The sequence below is a fragment of the Amaranthus tricolor genome, chromosome 10 (assembly GCF_026212465.1).
Source record: "Amaranthus tricolor cultivar Red isolate AtriRed21 chromosome 10, ASM2621246v1, whole genome shotgun sequence".
Classification (NCBI taxonomy): domain Eukaryota; kingdom Viridiplantae; phylum Streptophyta; class Magnoliopsida; order Caryophyllales; family Amaranthaceae; genus Amaranthus; species Amaranthus tricolor.
In genome coordinates, this window is record NC_080056.1 from 5,901,750 (window position 1) to 5,921,271 (window position 19,522).

Below are 19,522 nucleotides of genomic sequence, written 5' to 3' on the forward strand. Positions count from 1 at the left end.
TCTTAGTTGCAGCAAACACCGTCTTTATCTAGATAAGGTACTATATTGAATTTTACTAGTCCATTTTTTCATCTTACCCCATAATTAAAAGGAAAAAATTACCGTGAATAATATAATATTTTCTTAATTTCCCTATAATAATACCAACCATTGATTAATTATGAATAATACCAACTTAAAGGGGTGTTTTCCTAGAAAATCCCTAACATGTTAAAAGCTAAACTATAGGTGATTATAAGACAAAAAAATAGTATATTAGTTAATAAATTAAAGTTAGTATTATTTTAGGAAAATACCCCTCTAAGTTGGTATTATTGTAGGAAATTAACAAAAGGTTGTATTATTCACGGTAATTTTTCTTAATTAAAAGAAATAATAATCAATTCATGTAAAAATTACTCTTAGCTAATTAGACAAAACGTTAATCAATAGGTGGTATTACTGTGAGAAAATTAACAAAAGGTTGTATTATTCACGGTAATTTTTCATAATTTAAAAGAAATAGTAATCAAATTCATGTAAAAACTACTCTTAGCTAATTAGACGATTTATAGTTTCTTTGTTCTAACAATTTATTCCATAACCAATTGGTGAAATGGATAAGTGGTAATTTATGTAAAGGTGAGAAAATGTGCAAATGAGACGAAAAGATATGATAAATATACAGATGAGAGTTAAAAAAATGTTAGTCATGGTCAAAAATAAAAATAGGGCAAATTTAGTAAGATGAAAAATTAGGACAAAATTAATAGGAAATAAAGAGTACCTAATACCTACAATTATACAATTATAATTACCCACATATACCAACTACTTGAAAAACTAACAACAATCTTACAAGCCACGACAACGTCGAACCGGACGAACATTCCGTCAAATTGAAGTTCTTTATAATAATTTTACTTTTACTTTTGCTATTGATGTTGGGAGTACTTGAAAATTGATCCATGATTATTATATGGTTTGTTAGCTTAACAATGCTTTTTAGTATTCAGTTAACTTAATTGTATAAGCTGCTAATAAAGTAATATTTGCTAAAATAGTTATCCATTGTTTTATTATTAATTATAGATAAAAAATCAAAAAGTCAAAACCCAATTAAAAAAACTATTTATATTAACTTTTAACTTTTGTTTTGAAGTCAGTTTTTTACCAACTTATAAGACATTTAAAAACTTTTATATATTTTAATTGTTTGTCCAATCAATAAACCAAAATCAAAATTTAAAATTTAAAATCTAATAAAAAAATTGGCCAATGCACTTGAAAGAGGTAGTAGTTAAAGGTGAAATATTGTGATTATCATCATCATAAAAGGATTGTAGATAATTGAATAGTCCATTAGATTCCCCATCAAATTAAACAAAGCCCTACCTAAAACATTAAGTCAATCGTCTTAACCAGAAAAGGGTGAGGAGCATGTGGTCAAGAATTAAGAGGAATTGCATAAAGAAGAGTGATCCTAAAACAAAAAAATATATATTGACATTGTTTATGTTAGATAACCATCATCTCTCAAGAGAAACAAACAACATATTTGTAACAAAACTTTCCCTAATCACAATGAAATTACGGTTCGTCAATCTACGTACAAGTGAGGGTATTACAAACGACACCACCGCCATCTTAGCTTTGTTGCTAAGGAAACAGGGCGAATTCACATCTACGTATAATGCTATTCATAGACCTTACAACACTACAAAATAAAAGACAAATGATTTATTACTAAAACCAATCAAAACAAAATGTGGAAAAAAAAACCCAAACTATGAATCAAGCTACCAAGCACTGTATAGTAGAATTGCTTTGGTTCACGCACTTTCTTGTGGAACCGAAGACGTTATTTGAGTAGTGTCATCTGAGTTGGAGTTTTTTCCAGAGTTTATGTAAGAGCAAGCTGCCTCTATCATCAAGATCACCTCTTGTTTATACTGCATTAGATAATGAATAAGTTTTCGATTTCGTTGTAGTCTTTGATCGATTTATAACATAAGGTGTTCAAGAAAGGAAAAAAGAGTAGGAGCTAAGAACGCATACCTCATCTACAGCCCGAGATTTGATTTTAGATTGCATCACACACCATTTCTTGAAGTGAGCACCTGTTAACAAGGTGAAATCATGTCAGGAGAATAATGCTTCACAAGTAAAACACAAACAGCAGAATAAAAGGAATGCATCAGGATAGTTATGTGTGTAAATAATCTCAATCAGCCAAGTACTAATATCAACTTTGACATGATTAAATACGATATTTCATAACTGAATACGGTGAAAAAAAGTGTGCCAGGTAGGTGCGGAGGGAGTACTTTTTCTTGAATTAGGGAAAAAACAGAAGTACTGAAGCCGAAAAGGCAAGAAAAGAAGCATTAGGCTTCATTGTTATCTCTTCGGTGAGAATTGTAACAAAGTGCTTTTAACAAAAAAAATGCAAGAATTTGTGCGATGCCATGCTCATGATCAGGTCATTCCGCCAAAGACACAAGCCTGTCCTCAAATATACATTCAATTCTTTAGCAAAAACGGCAGCTCCAAAATCTCGCATTATATTGATTCAATAGAAAAACTGTTCAATAGATGGTAGCAAAATGGCAATCCTCTTAGCACAACAAGAATTACTTCCGCAGTTGCCGAGCTTCATATAAGGATTCACCATAGAATCCGCTGAAATCATCCGTCATTATGTCCCGCATGCGATTAATGCCATAGCAGCATGTAACACGCATAAATTGCAGAATTCAGAGCGGTGAAAAACCGAATTCAGAATAGTTAGGTCACAAGAAAACTTCCCCTCCAGCCTGGACAATTGATTCACTTAATGTTGAATCTTTGTCAGTTAAACAGTTCAACTTTTCTTTTCTTATTGGCTGCGAGAAATCTATCTGCTAAATGTAGCTAGTAATCAGGTATTCAAGTTAGTGTTATACTTTGAGTCAACAGGCAACATTCCAGCATCTATAGTTTATTAAGAAAGTCTGGTTTCAACTGCTACTTCAGATTAATCAAGCATCATTCTACTAGTACTAATACTGTAACTTCGTATCAAGCATCATTCAAGTGGTACTAATACCGAAATCCAGTGTTACAAAGCACAAAAGACCCCGAAAAGAAAACATCAGAGCTTAGAGAATAGAAAGAATCACCAGCTTTAATCTGTATGGTAGAAGATGACTCTGAACAAGTTTCAAGATGCCATCTACAATGTACCTATACCATAATGCCAAAAAAAGGAACCAATTTAAAATTATTTGTATACTATAATATGAAACATGTATCAATCACAAACTGTGAATGTCATAGATCATAAGTAACATGCCTCAAAATAGGACCCAAATGGGACATCATGTGCCTGTTGCACCGTTTCAAACACCTAAAAACAGAGCACCCATAGCAATCAGTATAAAAAGGGAAAAAAAGTCTCAAATAGGTAAAAGTATAATGAACAAATTCACACCAATACTGTCTTATCAGGTGACAAAACTGCATGCTGCCACTCTGTCATCGCTGTATCAGGGGGGCACATGGGGCTCTTGCACACTGAGCGAAAAGTTAATTCTCTGACTAAACCCTCATATTCATCTGTCGGATGCCACTGCCCAATCTGAAGACAATGCAACAGGAATATGCATAAAATTTAAACCACCAAACATGCAAACAGATTCAAAGAATTCCAGAAACTACTTAGTTTCAGACCACTTTATGACTTATGTTCCACTGACTTGGACACACATATAAGGGTGAGACCGAGAGCTCAATCAGAAAGAGAAACAGAGATAAAGAAGGTTCCAAATGCTACTATTCTTTGGTTTAAGCCAAGACAAATTGATCTTGGAAACTAGTATTTACACTTTACCTACTTCCTATGACCTCACATAAAAATTTAGACTTGGCTAGAAAAACGGCTATGTACGTACTACAGAAAGGGAACAAAATGTGAGTGCGGAAAAAATATAATGTACCATAGTAATGACAAGACAGCAATTGTAAATATTCTCTATAATTCTAAGTTATAAAGTAAAAGCTTTAAATAAATAGCCAGTATGGAACTTAAAGCTGATAACTTCGTACTTAAGTTTGAAACTAGCCAACATCAAGGTCCCCAATACAACCTAAAAACCTACAGCCAAAACACCGTCTATGCTCTCGATCATCTCACTGGATTAACTTAACTTAATCAAATGCAGATGAAGAAATCTTTGACATAATAGGTCAAATTCATGGGATCAGAAATCATACATATTCAAGCATAGATTATTCGATAGCAATCACAAAATTGTAGCAATAGTATTTCAATATGTTTCAGGGCGATTACCACAACAATTAGGATTGAGATATTTGACACATAGCTATGGAGTGATTCACAATCAACATTCTATTACCCCAATGCGAATAAGTGGCTCCAACCTAAGCGGGTTTGGGGTCGTATGTAGGAAACATTTCCCTTGTAACAACAAATAAGTTGTTAATAATTGACCCTTGACTGCAAATATCTACGACTTATCATTAATTAGAAACGCACATGATTTAGAGAGCCATCTTACTATAATCCATCAAAATTCTAAACAAAAGAACCATTGACTTGTTGGCTCCATGGAGTAATGCAGAATCATTTAGCAGAAATAAATGTTGAGAATAATGCTTATAGAACCTACGGATAATAACAGGGAAGTGTGAATGGTGCTTCTTAGCAAACAAAACTTAACACTACATTATTTTGTGAAAACTAAATTCAACTCCATGAAAAATATTGGAAAGAAAAAATAAATTGTTGCTAGCAACACTAATTGCAACAACATCATCAATGGGAAAGGTGCTTACAATAACTTCAGAATCCTTCCGAGCTGAACGGTACTCGTTTATATAGTTTGAGTCATCACTTAACAATAAGTTAAAAAATTGCTCAGCAGTGCAAGGAAAGTTGTCCTGAGATATGTTCAACGTATTTGAATGTCAGCAATATCACATAACAAAAGGATATTCATAATAATTATTCAATTTTTCCCTATTTTTGGCAAATCATATGCCCAAAGAAATATGCACTTTGACGAAAGCTGCATGCCAATGTCAAAAGGATAAAAAATTTCTTTTATTGTAAGTCAAATGACCAAGCAGAGATGTACTTGGAAATGACAAGTAGAACCATACATTATATATACTAACAAGGGCTTCATCCTTCACAAAAGGTTGAAACTTATCAATCTTGAATACATTTTCTTCAAGAACTTTAGGCTGCTTCTGACTTGCCCGTTTCGAACTACTATGCGCACGAATTTCAGATAGTTCCTGCGCCTGTTCAGCAGTATAATAAAGTATGCAATAAGCTCTTACATATTGAGGAAAAATATAATAAAACTATTATAAATCAATTCAGAAGTATCTATTGAAGTCACGAAATTCTGAAGCATTCTCATTGGCAAGAAAAAAAAACCACTTGAATCTACACCATTTCAATTACATCCACAAAATAACAGTTTCATCGTTGAAGACTGTACAAGACCATCATTATAATGTTATATAACTACCTACATGTCAAAATAAGGAAATACAACAACCCATGACCTACAATTTAAAAACACTATATTTTTTCGACTTTGCGGCTTTCGCATTATTTGATGCCCATAAGATGGATCAAAATTACATCAGCAATTAATCCATTCCCAACTACAAACCTGAAAATTGACAGTACATCTAGATTCCAAACGTAACACCAATCTTCAGACTTAAGACCCTAGATGCCAGAATAAAATGTGCATAATTGAGATATGCACAAGCATGTTTTTGTCAATACACTTTAAAAGCTTAATAATCTCCAGTGGCAAAGGGCATTCCATTAAGATCTTTAATAAAAAGCAAAAATGATGCAATGTATTCGATATAGTTGATGAGGGACACAATTAAGAAATATTCACCATAACACAACCTTCTTTTCAGCTTCTAGCATTGTAAGGAAGTTTTTTGCAGAACGCTGCAATGTCTTGTAAGCATGGTTCCTATTCCAAAAGGATGCAAATTTGTATCTAACTCTTCCTGCAAGAAACTAAAAAAATCCAATAATCACAATGGAGCAATGTAGCAAGGGGAAAAGGATGATATCTCACAAATTGGAAAATCAACAAAGCAAATTGCTAGTAAAAAATAGTATTTTGGAAGAGAGGTCATCACCGACAAAGAATATACTTTATTTATCACCATCTAATACTAGTCTACAATTAAGAAAATAAATCCAATGATCATCCACATATATAACCTTCTAGAACACTAAACAAAAAATTCTTCCACTCCTTCAATTTTAGAAGGAAAGCTACGATTACGAGACACGTTAAAAGCCTTCGTATGGGTAGTTGGATCTTAGGGAATCTGAATATTTATGATAATTTATTGGCGCCAAAACTACATTATCTTAACATATCATATGAGCCGTTAAGTTTTTCAAATCTATCGAACCAATATACTCACATCATAAAGCAGCAAATAACAACTAGGCCAGTTCAAGGGATATCTTAAGGTTTTGAAGGATACTTGACGTTACTACAACCTCATCACCCTTGTTACCAAATCAACGTGAACCAGATCGTGATCGCAACTAGCACATCTTTACACTAAGACGCTCATGTTTTTTATTTAATACCATAAGTGTTTGCTTTTCATAATTTATCATGGTAACATGTTTATATTGCAAAAGTTTATTTGGTATGTTTGGGTTCGCCAAATCACCATTTTAGTCTTCTAGGTCATACAAGAATAGCATATGGCATTCAGACGATGAACCGAACATGAAATTTTGTGGAACTTATTTTTATGAAGACAATTGCACTACGAAAGAATGATAACATTTTGTAGCATTTGTCAATATTGACTCTAGCACGTGATAGGAACAATAACAATTTTCTATGCTTAGTCTAGTGTGACCATCTCCAACAAAGTTGTTCATATTTCTTTGGTATTAAATTAGAATGGACTAAGAATAACACGTCAAACCATCTACACTTTTTAGTGTGAAGCATCATATGATGTTTGTAATCAAGTTTGTTAACTAGGAATAACATCTTATTAGTACAAAGCATAACATTGCCCACATCATCGAATTGTGTTCGTATTGTAAAGTTTTTTTAGTTCCTGCACCAAAAATATAGGCCACGACAATAGCAAAATCATCGTATTGACTGCGATCAAGACCGTACTTTTCCAAAGCAGATAGTCAAATACCTTAATAGTAATATCTTAATAATTAAAACTGATGTAATAAATTGCTATCTCTATTACAAAGACTCTTCATCTAAACTCACACGCTCATGTTTGACCATGATATTCAGATAAAATGCAATACACTCGCACTTCATTTTAGGCTCAAGCCATGGATGCATATCAAGAAAAATGCCAAGTGCAATACCAGATCAATACCTATATCAAGTACTATTAGAACCTAGTAGTATCCATGTAACATAGGCTGTAACTACCAGCTTTAAAAAAATTCCGCGAGTCTAGTAAAAAAACCTTTTTCCCAATTCAAATCAAACTCTTTTCATTCAAAAAGCATTCCCTCTTATTCAACTAAGTGTCATTTATTACACTAAGTATTGATCACTCTTAATTTGCATTCTATTTTTAATCTCGAAGTTAAAACATAGTCAAGTTGGATCAAATGTGTTTCAATGTAGAGTTCATACTATAAACATTTTATAATTTTTAATTATTCATTAAGTAAAGATATTTTAGAAAGAAATTAGGGCATTGGCAAGTGTACAATATTAAATGGGACACATAAGCTGAATAAGAGGGAATTCAAACTAGCTGAATATTGTATTGTATCATGATATTGATATATGATGAAATATGAAAATTCTCACAAGGATCAAGTTCACACAGGATGGCTAATAAGGCAAGAAGAATCAATCATTCAGTCATAACTAACCGTCGGAACTTCCCAAAGGTGGTACACCAAGCCCACCAGCACCCAGCCGAAGGATGATTGTGATAGCAGGATTAATTACAGCATGTTGGCTTCGTCGAATCTACAATGAGAATTATTTTATTGACAAGACCATTCAATCTGTTTGTCGTCTATAGCAGGGGCAGTAACCTAATTTTTTCAGAAAAAGATCTCACCTCATCTATGTCTTCAAAGGGGACAATAACCTAATTAATGGGACATTAGTAAGAGTGAGAAATCTATGTGAGACCAAAGTCAATCAAGAAATGGAAGAAAACATGCAGCTATGTAGCAAAAAAATAAATTTTTACTTAGTTTTTACGTAAACATTGGACTAAATATTGAATAGTTTTTCATTACCCCCAAGTCCCAACTCCCAAGTCATTATGTGGCTTCAACCTAGTCTCCCACCAAGGAAGGGTTTGGAAACAACATGGAATATAAACTAAAATTATAATTAAGAAAAATTTTGATTATGCATATATAGAATCCTACCACATAAAAAGAATGTTCCACTCTAAAGGCTTAATATATATACACACACACATATGTATACCATTATCCATTAATTGGAATCAACAACAGGGTGTTCCGCATGTATTTGATTCGCCAAATACATCATTATTGTATACTCTTTCATATATATGGCGCAACCCAACCGTAACAGTTCTTTAGGTTTCTAATTTATTAACCCCTTTGTCCCCATTTAAATGGAACGAATTAAATAATTCGAAATTTACCCTTGACAGGGGTATATGTTGTATATGTATATCCTAGATGTGAAAATATGCGGAATTCCATCATGAAAAGGCTAGACATAAATCTATATACTAAATACGAACTAGTATCCAGTTCGATAGAAATAATGAATCATAAAAAAATAGAGTTTAGAGTTCGGGTTCGATTTCTGTAGATAATATAAAAAGTATTGTCTAGAATGATAGGCAAATAAAAGACTTTCTCAGGATTTTTGGTCATCCATTTGTTTGATATTTTGAAAATAGATGGGTTGAATTTGATTTGTTTGGATGGTACCAACAAAATGGCTTGGATTACTTTTATGTTAGTTGGTGAGGACCATAAATATTGAAAAATATATTTAAAAAAACTAGTGCAAAAAATGTTTTTAAAAAGTTTATGAGAAACATGTGAGGACCATAAGCAATATAAAAATGTTAAAAAGAAGTTGGTGAATGATATGTAGAGACCATAAGCATTATTAAAATATTAAAATGAGGATGGACAAGGTTAATTTTGTTCGAAATTTGTAATATAAATAGAATGATTCCTTATGGGAACAACAAATGGAACAACCCAAAATGGCAAATGGGAACAACTTTAAGGAACGAAGGGAGTAAATTAGTATAATTCTATAATAAATGCAAGTTACTTTTTTGGTATCAAGAAAGCAACAAGGGCAATTGTTGTAGACCGGATGGATTCAATCCCAGGCCACTATCACCATGACTTTACCAAGTGAGCTTACAGGTATCCACTTGAAGCAATATAAGTTCACAAAAAAAGCCATACTAATTATTTTTCTATAAGATACACTGAAATAGGCAATAAAGTATTGGTGTTTCTTCTTGAGATTGAGGCAAGGTGACTTTCCATTTTAAGTAACAGGTGAAGAAAAAAACAACATTGAATTATGTATGATCCTTCTTCTATGTAGTAAAGTACATCATATTGGTTAGAAAAAGAGCAAACCTTCATATGTTTAGAAAACACATTTGAGTGAAAACAAATGTGCCATGCAGAAATATACATACGACCATGATACAAAAATGATCTTTCCAGCGCGCAAGAATAGCTATGCTCGACAACCTGCATTAAGCCTTAATATTAAATTCAGCGAAAACATTAATTCCAAGAAAATCAGTCACAACTAACTAGAGATTGCTCAAGGTAAGAGAGAATCAAGTAGAATCTTAGTTTTAAAAACACGCATGATCTATCTTAGTGAATTTGCTACAATTTCACAAAATATCAATGGATGCCAATCAAGATAGCTATAAACTCAACCTGACCAAAACACTCTTATTCTCCTGTTGAGTTTGCTATAATTTCCTCTTTGGTTTGTCTCAATGAGTTTGCTACATTTCCTTAATTAGCCACATCTCTATATTCTCCTAACCTCATTCACAAACTCAACCTTTCTATTCATCTCATCTGCACATTTATTTCATCCACTAGTTTTTGTCTTATTCTCTCACTAACTAGCAACACTTAAAAAACCACATTTACAAAATATAGAAAACCCATTAAGGCATAATTCAATAGCTTTTTTTGTAAAAAAAAATGAAGTCATTGTGAGGCAACTACAATTATCAACCATTAGCATATAACACGACTTGTAACAAACATAGATTATTATTAATTCTCTTTTGATACAAAAGGATGTTCTCTATATTCTATACATGAGACTCACCTCATCAGCATGAAGATTGAATATTGTTTGTAAAGGCCCAGGTTTTTGTCTAACAACCATCGGCTCTTCCTTGTCATTTACTCCTTGTTTATCGACAGACATCCTCCTGCGAGCATTGCCTCCACCACAACCATTTAAAGCCCTAAGAATAACAATTTCAGTAAAAGAATCAAAAGCAGAAGACCAACAACATTGAAATTTTAAATACCATGTGAAACATTATGGGTTCTCTATTAAGTAGCATAAAGCTTCTACATACATCTGAAAAAACTAAATTATCACATCGACTAAATTGATAACAACATAGTGCAAAAACAAGGCAACATCACGGTATCGTGAAGGTTTTTGAGTAACCCCGACTAAAATATAGGTTGTATCGGTCATAAAATTCGTTTTGCGAATGTGACTGAAATTGTATTTTTGCAAAATAGATAAAAGCCACAGCCCACAATATAATCCAAGATTTGCGTTCACCAACTAATCCTAGAATTTTTAAAGTCGCACACACCTTTATTATGCTAAAGTAGTTTTTCTTTATGAAAGAAAAAAAAAAGGATTTGAGGTTCTTAATACGTTTATGGCCAAATTTATGTCCATCATTCCCAAATCCCAAGGCACAACACCACAACTGGACATAAAAAGGCAGAAGTATATTGATAAATATTTCGCAGAAATACCAATCCACTACATAAATTAATAAATAAATAAACTTTATATGTATAAAAACAAAATACTCCCTCCAATCACTATAATTGCCCCCTTTAGGTTGGGCACAAGAATTAAGAAATGGATGGGACCCACAAAGTGGTACTCCCATGAGGTATTTTGACATGATATACCCTCTAAATTTCAATCCAATCATACCTATTACTTAGGACATTTTTGTAATTATAAATAGTTCATGTAAACAATTTGGGTAAAAATCTATGACGTAAAATGGATAGGGGACAATTGAGGTGAACTGACTAAATAAGGAAATGGAACAATTATATTGAATTGGAGGGAGTAAAAGTTTATAGTTCTAATGTATACAACCACCAACCCGAAATAAAGTTAAACTTCTAGACTCTAGAGTTATTAGTTGACTTTGATAACATTTCATTTTAAAATCTCAAAACAAATTAAATTCAAAAATAGTTGGTAGTCCTAGAAGCCAGTAAACCTAAGTTTAGTTGTTGAAGAGACAATATAGGAGTGGCCAAAGTAAACCTGAATGTATATTTCCTAAAATAGCAAATTTGGATACAAACATAAAATTTGAATTCTTGACTATGATTTATTAAAAGACAATTTATCTGAGTAGTAACAACTAAGGTTGATGAAGTTCATTCACTTAATCATTTATGTATTGCCAGAACAATACCTGGAAGCGTTTGAAGGAATAGCCTTAATGTCCAGACAAACCTAACAAATGAAATCCGTCAGGATCAAATCACAACACAGAGTTTCAATTAAGCATCACAAACCGAAAAAATTCCAATAAAAAAATAATAAATTACCATTCCTGAAGAACTATCCAAAGGATGCCATACTGCACCAGTTTCACCCACCGAATCCATAGACACTGTAACTGAACCAAGAACGGCACTCTTCCAAATTATGTCCCAGTCATATATAGTTACATTAATCTGCATAAATATAAATAAAATGATTTGAAATGAAGGAACATAGGTAAAAGATAGAAGTATAGGAATTGACAACAAAACGAAATATAAAAAATAACATGGACATATAACATTACATTCCCCAATGCCACAGAAGTACCTCCCAAGTGGACAAGGGACACAACAGCAAATTGCTAAAGCCTTAATCCCAACAATATGAGTTAGGCGAGTGAAATTATCCTAATAAGTACCACAAAAAAAATATGAGTGTACGTGAAACATAAATAATAAAATAGGGTAACACCAATGTAGTTACCTGGATGGGCAACTCATCAACAAGAAAGTTAAATTCTTCTCCCCACATGGGATTTCTTGAACCAGGAATCATTGAACTGCAGAGAAAATAGGGTAAGACTAGAATCAAACACTCAAACACACAATACAATGGTACATCAAGGGTAGTCTAATTCTTTGATATGGAACCCCATCATCAAATAAAAATAATTAGTCATAGGTAACATCCATGAAAATCAAAATTACAGCACGAAATATACATATTATGAATTATAAGTTTTAATAACAATGATATAGATAGAAATAAACAAAGTTTATAAGATGTTATATGCTTGATATTAAACATATATGTTTAATAATCTTCTTAAAATGGCCTCTATTTTCAAAAATGCTACAAAATGCATAAACCTAACCTTCACTAAATATCAGTTTAATAGCCAAACAAATAAGTATTGGATATTGTAATTGCTACATAGAAAGTCATATTGCACTTTTGGTGGGAGAAAGAGAAGCATTTAGAGAAAATAGAAAGAGATCGGGGACTAGTGTATTCCAAAATGTAAAGTAAAAGTTGGAAGAGCTTTACAGAATAAATGAAATTGAAAGAAGGAAGACAATTGTGAAATGCGATTGCATTATACGTGATTAAAGAAACTCATTGGGTACTCTGAACTAATGTCGAAGTAATAATGTAATATACTATCCCAATCAAAAGGTTAAGAATGTTTGATTAAATCACAGACTGCATGTCTCATTAACACTTTCTTATGAACAGTGAAAAGGTATTACCTTCATTAAAAAACAGAAAGTAATGGTAGTGAATTTAATGATTAAAAAGAGGCATGCATGTCTTTTTAAGTTATATGTAGTTTGAACTTTAACCAAGACAAACACAAGAAAACAAAAATAACCAGTGCATACAAGAACAGTCAAGCCTTCGTCCCCTCTATTTCCACAATAATTTAGCACTACAGTAAATCAAGCAACAAAAAGTTCACCAATAACATTCAATTGTAGGGAGACACTAGAAGAGAACAACGTCTTTTCCTTTTCTTTTCCAAACGAAAAAGATGTTCAATACAGCATGCCAATATCTAGTTGTATCAGTCAAACCAATACTCTGAAATTAACAGAAGCTTCAAGCAAAGGAAGATCAAAACACAACCAGGCCCCAAGACAATAAAGAACAATAACTAATAAGAAAAGTTGAATAAAATGGGTTAACTACAATGACAAACAGACAACCAGATGTCTAGCAGTGCCTTCACCCTCCTAAACAACTCCTGGCTACAGCCATAAATAGGAGTCAAATTATGCAGCTTTTCCTTGTAAAATCAGCGAGGCAGTTAATAAGAACCTTGAATTTAAAATTTTGATAATGATTTCAAACATAACTGATATGATTATGTCAAATAATAGTAGGAACGAATATCAGTCGCATAATCTTGTTTTAATCAAATTGTTTGTTCTTAAGTGAATTTTTCCAAGAATTTATCATTTCTAACAGGCTCCCTGAAAAACACATTAAAATGAAAATAAGAAATTGCATGTCGCAACATGTAATAAATATAGACTACCAAGGAATTTTTGGAAATAAAAAGTCATTAGTGTAGTCAGCCATTTTGATTACCTGAATCTTTTCTCTGTACTACAAGTCACAATGGCATAGGGATCTGAAGTGCCATTGAGGTTTGCAGCAACAAGATTTTTCGCTGCCAAAAGCCCAACCTGGAAAGTCACAGTACTCACAGATGTCATAAAGGAAATGCTGAAAAAAAATACAATTTAAACTGCATTCCTAAAAAGTTCTTAGTGCCTTTCGTTTTTCTAAATTCAAGTCATAGCACGGAAATTTTGCAACATGGAGTACCACAAATCTTCCTAGACATAGCGAATTGTTTTTCTAACATCATAAACTTTCTCCAATCTACCATTAATGAGGTACGGAACTCCTAAATGACTGCTCATATCTTTTTTGCCAGGTCACAACTGATGCCTCCATCCACAAAACTTTGAAATTTTTACGTTGAGCAGGGATATACAAGCAGCCTTGAAGAAGGGTAATCAATTTGGCTGGTCAAGTACAGTGTCTCTCAAAATAAATGAGCTCCTTATCTAGAAAACAACATTACATGACAAAGAGGTTGTAGATTCTTCGTAACATTAACAGAGAACTGAACTTTACAGCCTACCTGTTAAGACTTCAATAAAACTTGTGAATAACAAACAGGAAAAAGTGCACGGAGTCACCAGTATACCTTAATCAAATATCCTGAATGAGTTTGAGTATCAAACTTCAGTTGACCAATCTACAAAATAATTACAGAACTGCATGTCAAGAAAGCGGAATTACTTCATAACATTAAATAAAAATCATAAGTAGCATGCCACCTAATAATAACCAAAAGTAGTTTAATCTTGGCATTCTAAAATGCATAAGCAAGAGAAAAAGAGTCCTAAAAACTATCCTGAGCCAAAATTCAAAAGCATGTACACCAATCAAACAAACTTAGGTAAGACTATTCTACAAAAACAAGGATATGTTGTATCATCACGGCCACAACGTAAAGGGTTTTCAATCCACCAAATCAATACCACTCGCATCATAAAGGCGTAAAAAACCGTATTTTTGGCTGGCTAAAGGGTATCTCAAGGTTTAAGCCGATATTTGGAGGTATCATGATTTCATCATCCCCGTTGCCACATCACAATAAAAATTGTTGCAATTGCGACGGAAATCTCGTTTTGCATTATGACTTAGACCCTAATCTTCTTTTTAATAGGTGTGTTTCAATTTGTAACTACACCACAAACGAAGAAAATTAACCCCGCAATATACGACTTTAAATTCAGTGCAAGGGCGCATAAAGAGCATTTCATACACACTGAAAGACAAAAAATTATAGATTCTTTCATAGTGCAATGTCAAAGTCAGGAAACTGTGCCAAAATTGCTAAGAAAATTATTATTAACAAGGGCAGAAAAGGAAATACAACTTCACCATCAATGAGTTATCACTTTTTTGAAAGATTTTTAAAAAACTGATTGAATTGATGGACAAGTTTACAAAGTGCACATCTATTAATAAAGGAGAAAAAAGGAAGACAAAATTTACCGTTCAACCATAGGAAATCTAGAACAAAACCAAAGCATCACACAAAAAACCTATATTTGAGAACATCATTATCTAAAACTAGGTGAACTAGTTCCACAACTAGAATTTGAAACTAGAATCCCAAGAAAATGAAACAACCCCACTTGAAAAACAAAATTTCAAGAAAATAAATCTTTGATTCCTCCCTGGATTTCTTTAATCCATTAACAATAGCATAGTGTGAAAGGCACAGTCCACCTCGGTTTCTCTTAGCAAACTAGCCCTACAAAAATCGTGGGATCTAACAGTGAATGAAAAGAGGTTATGTGTACCCCTTATGTGCCTTTGAGGTCGCCTTTCTTTCCTTATTCGGTGGTCTCTTTTAAGTCTACCCCCTTTACCTTATTGGGAAATTGAAAACCACATTTTTCTCTCTAGTCTCTACCCACTGCTCTCACCCAGTATAGTCTACCCACTACCCACTAAAAACATTTTTTTTCAAAAAAGGCAACTTTTGAGTTTAGGGAGCAAACTCCGAGGAACAAAGAGAATACTTTAAAATTTCTCAGGCATGCAATTGAAATATAAAGATCTAGAGCATTATCTCATCAACTAAAAGCCCAGCTAACCCACCAAAAGACATATGGAAAATAGAACAAGTTACAACCATCCAACTATATGCATTTCCCAAGTGACAAACATCTCTGGTTCACCTTGTTTTTAGTTCGGGTTATATGAATTTACTCGAAAAATCTTTATTTTCTTGAGATCTTGACTCTTAAAAACACTAGACACATTCTCTATTCTCGTCACCACTCACCACTTACTATTAGTTCTCTCCGTCAGATCTGATCAATTATATATTAGCCAGTTATAGTAATGATCTCTTCTAATTTAAAATGTTCTTAAGTCTCAACATAACATTAGATATCAACATCCCTGTCTTTGTTTCATCATTCATTTATTGTCATCACTTCAATACTGGAACATGCTTCCACTCATTTCATGATCCTAATAACTGAAGCCAAAGAACCAAACATGATCAAAAGCAGCGCACTACTTAACAGTATATACAGTCCACTGCAACTCTCACCAAACGCCAAAAGTCATTTCACTGCAACATACTCTCTTGCCCTCTACAACAACATTTCACTTCCTAATACGATTAAGCGGCTTCCAGCTGAGGTGGAGTTTGGAGTCTTACCCTTTAGTGATAAAAAATAGGTTATTTCTCGTTGACCCTTGGTAGCAACATCATTTGCAACTTCAAATAAATAAGAAGTGCACATTATTTATTGAGTCGCTTTGTAATAGTCCATTATAATCTGAAACCTCACTTCCTCGCCTTTCGTTGTCCTCATGAGTTTTCTACATTTCTATTTGACCCATATTCTCCCTCCTAACTTCATTCCGAAATCTAATTTCTCTCTTCAAATCATTCACACCTTTCTTTCATTCACCTACTTTTTGCCTTGTTCTCTCACAAACAACCAAACAAAAATTAATTCAAACAAAACCATGTAACAAAATGAGGATACCAAAGAGTGTAGTAGTCGATTCTATCAAGCATACAGTAATCACAGTATTATTTTTTCAATACTCTAAAGGCCAACTCAAAAGTAAAATCAAAAAAGAAAGTGACTTCCAACAAAAAAAATGGTAAACTGCCAACTCAAGTTAAAAAATAAAAGTAAATAAAAATAAATAAAAAAAAAAGCAGCACATTCATTTTCCACTACACAATCCATTCACCATAAACTGCAACAAAACCAACCACAAAAAAAAGAAATCAAACAAAAATGCGGAGAAAGTAAACCTTGTCATTATCATCAACATGATCGCAAGAAGCAGCAAATCCAGTAGTCTTGCAATCAACAAAAGTGAAGTACCAATAAGTAAGAAGCACAAAAACAGCCGCAGCAAAAGTAACTTCAATCTCCCACAACGACGGCACGAGTGAATCAAACGCCATTCTCATAATCAACTTCGCCGGAATCTCCATCGGAAAATCAATCAATTTTTTTTAAAAAAGTTGAAAAATCAGAATCTGGTCAAGATAAGAGAATAGTAGGGATCAAATCCTAGGGTTTTGAGATGGCATTGATGAATAAATTGTTCCATGGAAGATGAAGAGAGATGAGAGAAGGTCAATTGAGGGTGGTTGGACTTTGGAGGGAGAAGTTGGAATTTTTGGGAAAGAATATTTTGTTTTTTGTCGGACAGAAATGACGTGGATATTTCCTGGAGGAGTAACGGTTTATTATACTCATAATATTAATAAATAATAAATAACGTATAGTTGGAAAACGAGATTTTCAAGATTCTATCCATTTTTTAAAGATATTGGATAGTCCTTTTATTACTAATAATATAAATATAAATATAATTCATTTGTTTCTTTTCAGACGTTTTATTTGTTTACTATTTATCAATCAATCTTAATTTGTAATTTATTTCTAATTTATAAATTAATATATAGTCAAATAGAATCTTGTTTGATTCATTTAACATAAGGTGTCTTAATATCTATTTTTATAATTTGTACTTATGCTTAATTAAAGATATTAACGATTGAATTAATGCATTCGCAAATGTACGAAAAACAAATGAGACGTTTGAAAAGAAACAAAGAGAGTATATACAATATACATATAATATAATATAATATAATATTGATAAATTAATAATATGATATTGTTATATTATTATATTAGGAAAAATAGTAAATAATATTTCCAACTATTGCTCATTGATTAAAAATATTTTAAACTATTATTTAACTTTATATACTCCAATTATTGAGATATTTAACCTTGAATACTATGGACATTATTTTACCCAACTGTTTTGACTTTTAAGAGTATTTTAAGTAAATAAACAATTGGTAAAGCCGTTAAGGCATATAAGGTTTAGTATATATAAGGTGAAGAAAAGTTGAATTTGTATATGGTAAACTTTTATTTAGAGACCAAGTTAAAACTTTTAATTAAATTACCAAAAGTTTCTAATGTAATAGAAGTATTAGAGTAAAAGATTAGGATTGAAACTTGGCAGAAGTATATATTTATATTAAAACAATTTTTTTATCAAAATTATCACACAGTGAGACGGCTTAATATGGGCCGGCCCAATCTAATTAAAAGAAAAATTGTTTAAATTTAGTTTAAAAAAGATAAAAAACAAAAACTGTAAAAGTTTTTAAAAAACGATTTCATTACTGGAAATTGGAAACCATCCACTTCATGTACAATCATTAACTAATAATTTTTTAAAAAACTAAGGCAGTTATTAAGCCATTTCATGTATATATAATGTCAATTATAACTTATATGTATTGTGATTTGTTGAATTAAAAGCAATTAGTTTTTTTAGATAAATAATATGGGCTGTTTATATGGGTTCGTCACGATGAGACGCTCTTATACAAGACTTATTGAAACTTTAAACAACTATTTGTGAAAAAAAAAAAGACGACCGAAAAAAAAAGTCCATATTCTTATTTTCTCTTTAAATTATATATTAATTAGACTATTCAACTCATATATCTAATGTATCTCTAAAAAAACCGTATATCACACTAATTTGTGAACTTTAAAAAATAAAGTAGTATCTAATTCTAAAAAGGAGTCGCTTGTATTGAGAGCATATTTATAGGGTAAATAAAAGTCAAACTAGAATAACAAAGTTAATTAGATAAATGATTAAAAGGATTTGATTGTTAGAAGGTAATGAAAAATAGAGAATATAGCAATTAGTTCCATTATTTTGGGTATAAATTTACCTTAGGAGAAGGTGAGGGAATTCTTTATCTGAAATCAACCTTTTTTTTATTCATCTTTTTTTATTTTCTCTCATTTTACTTTTATTATAATTATTTCAATAACTTCATTTGCATCTCTAATTAGCTTTGTTATATTAGTTTGACTTTCTTTTATCCCCTTAAATATTCACTCTCAATCCAAGCAACCAAAAAAAGATAGACATAAACAAATTTTCGGTGGGAGTTGGAGACATGAGCTTAGAAGAGTGAGAATATGGATTAGTATAACGTTCCTCGAGTTCCAAGAAGGTAGGATCTAAAGGAGCAAATTTGATTAGTATGTTTGTCTCATTAAATTTGTTTATTTTAATTCATCTTATTAAATTGAATAATTTTCTAAAATAGAGTTAGA

At 32.1% G+C, this 19,522-nt stretch overlaps 1 protein-coding gene across 3 annotated transcripts; it reads right to left on the reverse strand.

The window, feature by feature from the left end:
- Positions 1 to 1,457: 1,457 nt before the first annotated feature.
- LOC130825515 (BAG-associated GRAM protein 1) lies at positions 1,458 to 17,588 on the reverse strand. Of its 3 annotated transcripts, none has more exons than XM_057690778.1 (18): positions 17,167 to 17,588; positions 14,515 to 14,565; positions 13,887 to 13,984; positions 12,279 to 12,354; positions 11,858 to 11,986; positions 11,722 to 11,762; positions 10,359 to 10,500; positions 9,638 to 9,754; positions 8,104 to 8,133; positions 7,910 to 8,009; positions 5,918 to 6,024; positions 5,143 to 5,286; positions 4,816 to 4,920; positions 3,452 to 3,598; positions 3,314 to 3,367; positions 3,141 to 3,204; positions 2,038 to 2,099; positions 1,458 to 1,931 (listed from the first exon to the last, which is right to left on the reverse strand). In XM_057690778.1, exons 1-18 carry the CDS (start codon positions 17,350 to 17,352, stop codon positions 1,812 to 1,814), a joined length of 1,773 nt encoding a protein of 590 aa, XP_057546761.1. In that variant the 5' UTR covers positions 17,353 to 17,588; the 3' UTR covers positions 1,458 to 1,811. The 3 variants fall into 3 exon arrangements, with proteins under 3 accessions (XP_057546761.1, XP_057546763.1, XP_057546762.1); XM_057690780.1 differs by having other exon boundaries at positions 14,515 to 14,584; positions 17,167 to 17,307; XM_057690779.1 differs by lacking the exons at positions 7,910 to 8,009; positions 8,104 to 8,133 and having other exon boundaries at positions 5,918 to 6,034.
- Positions 17,589 to 19,522: the final 1,934 nt, after the last annotated feature.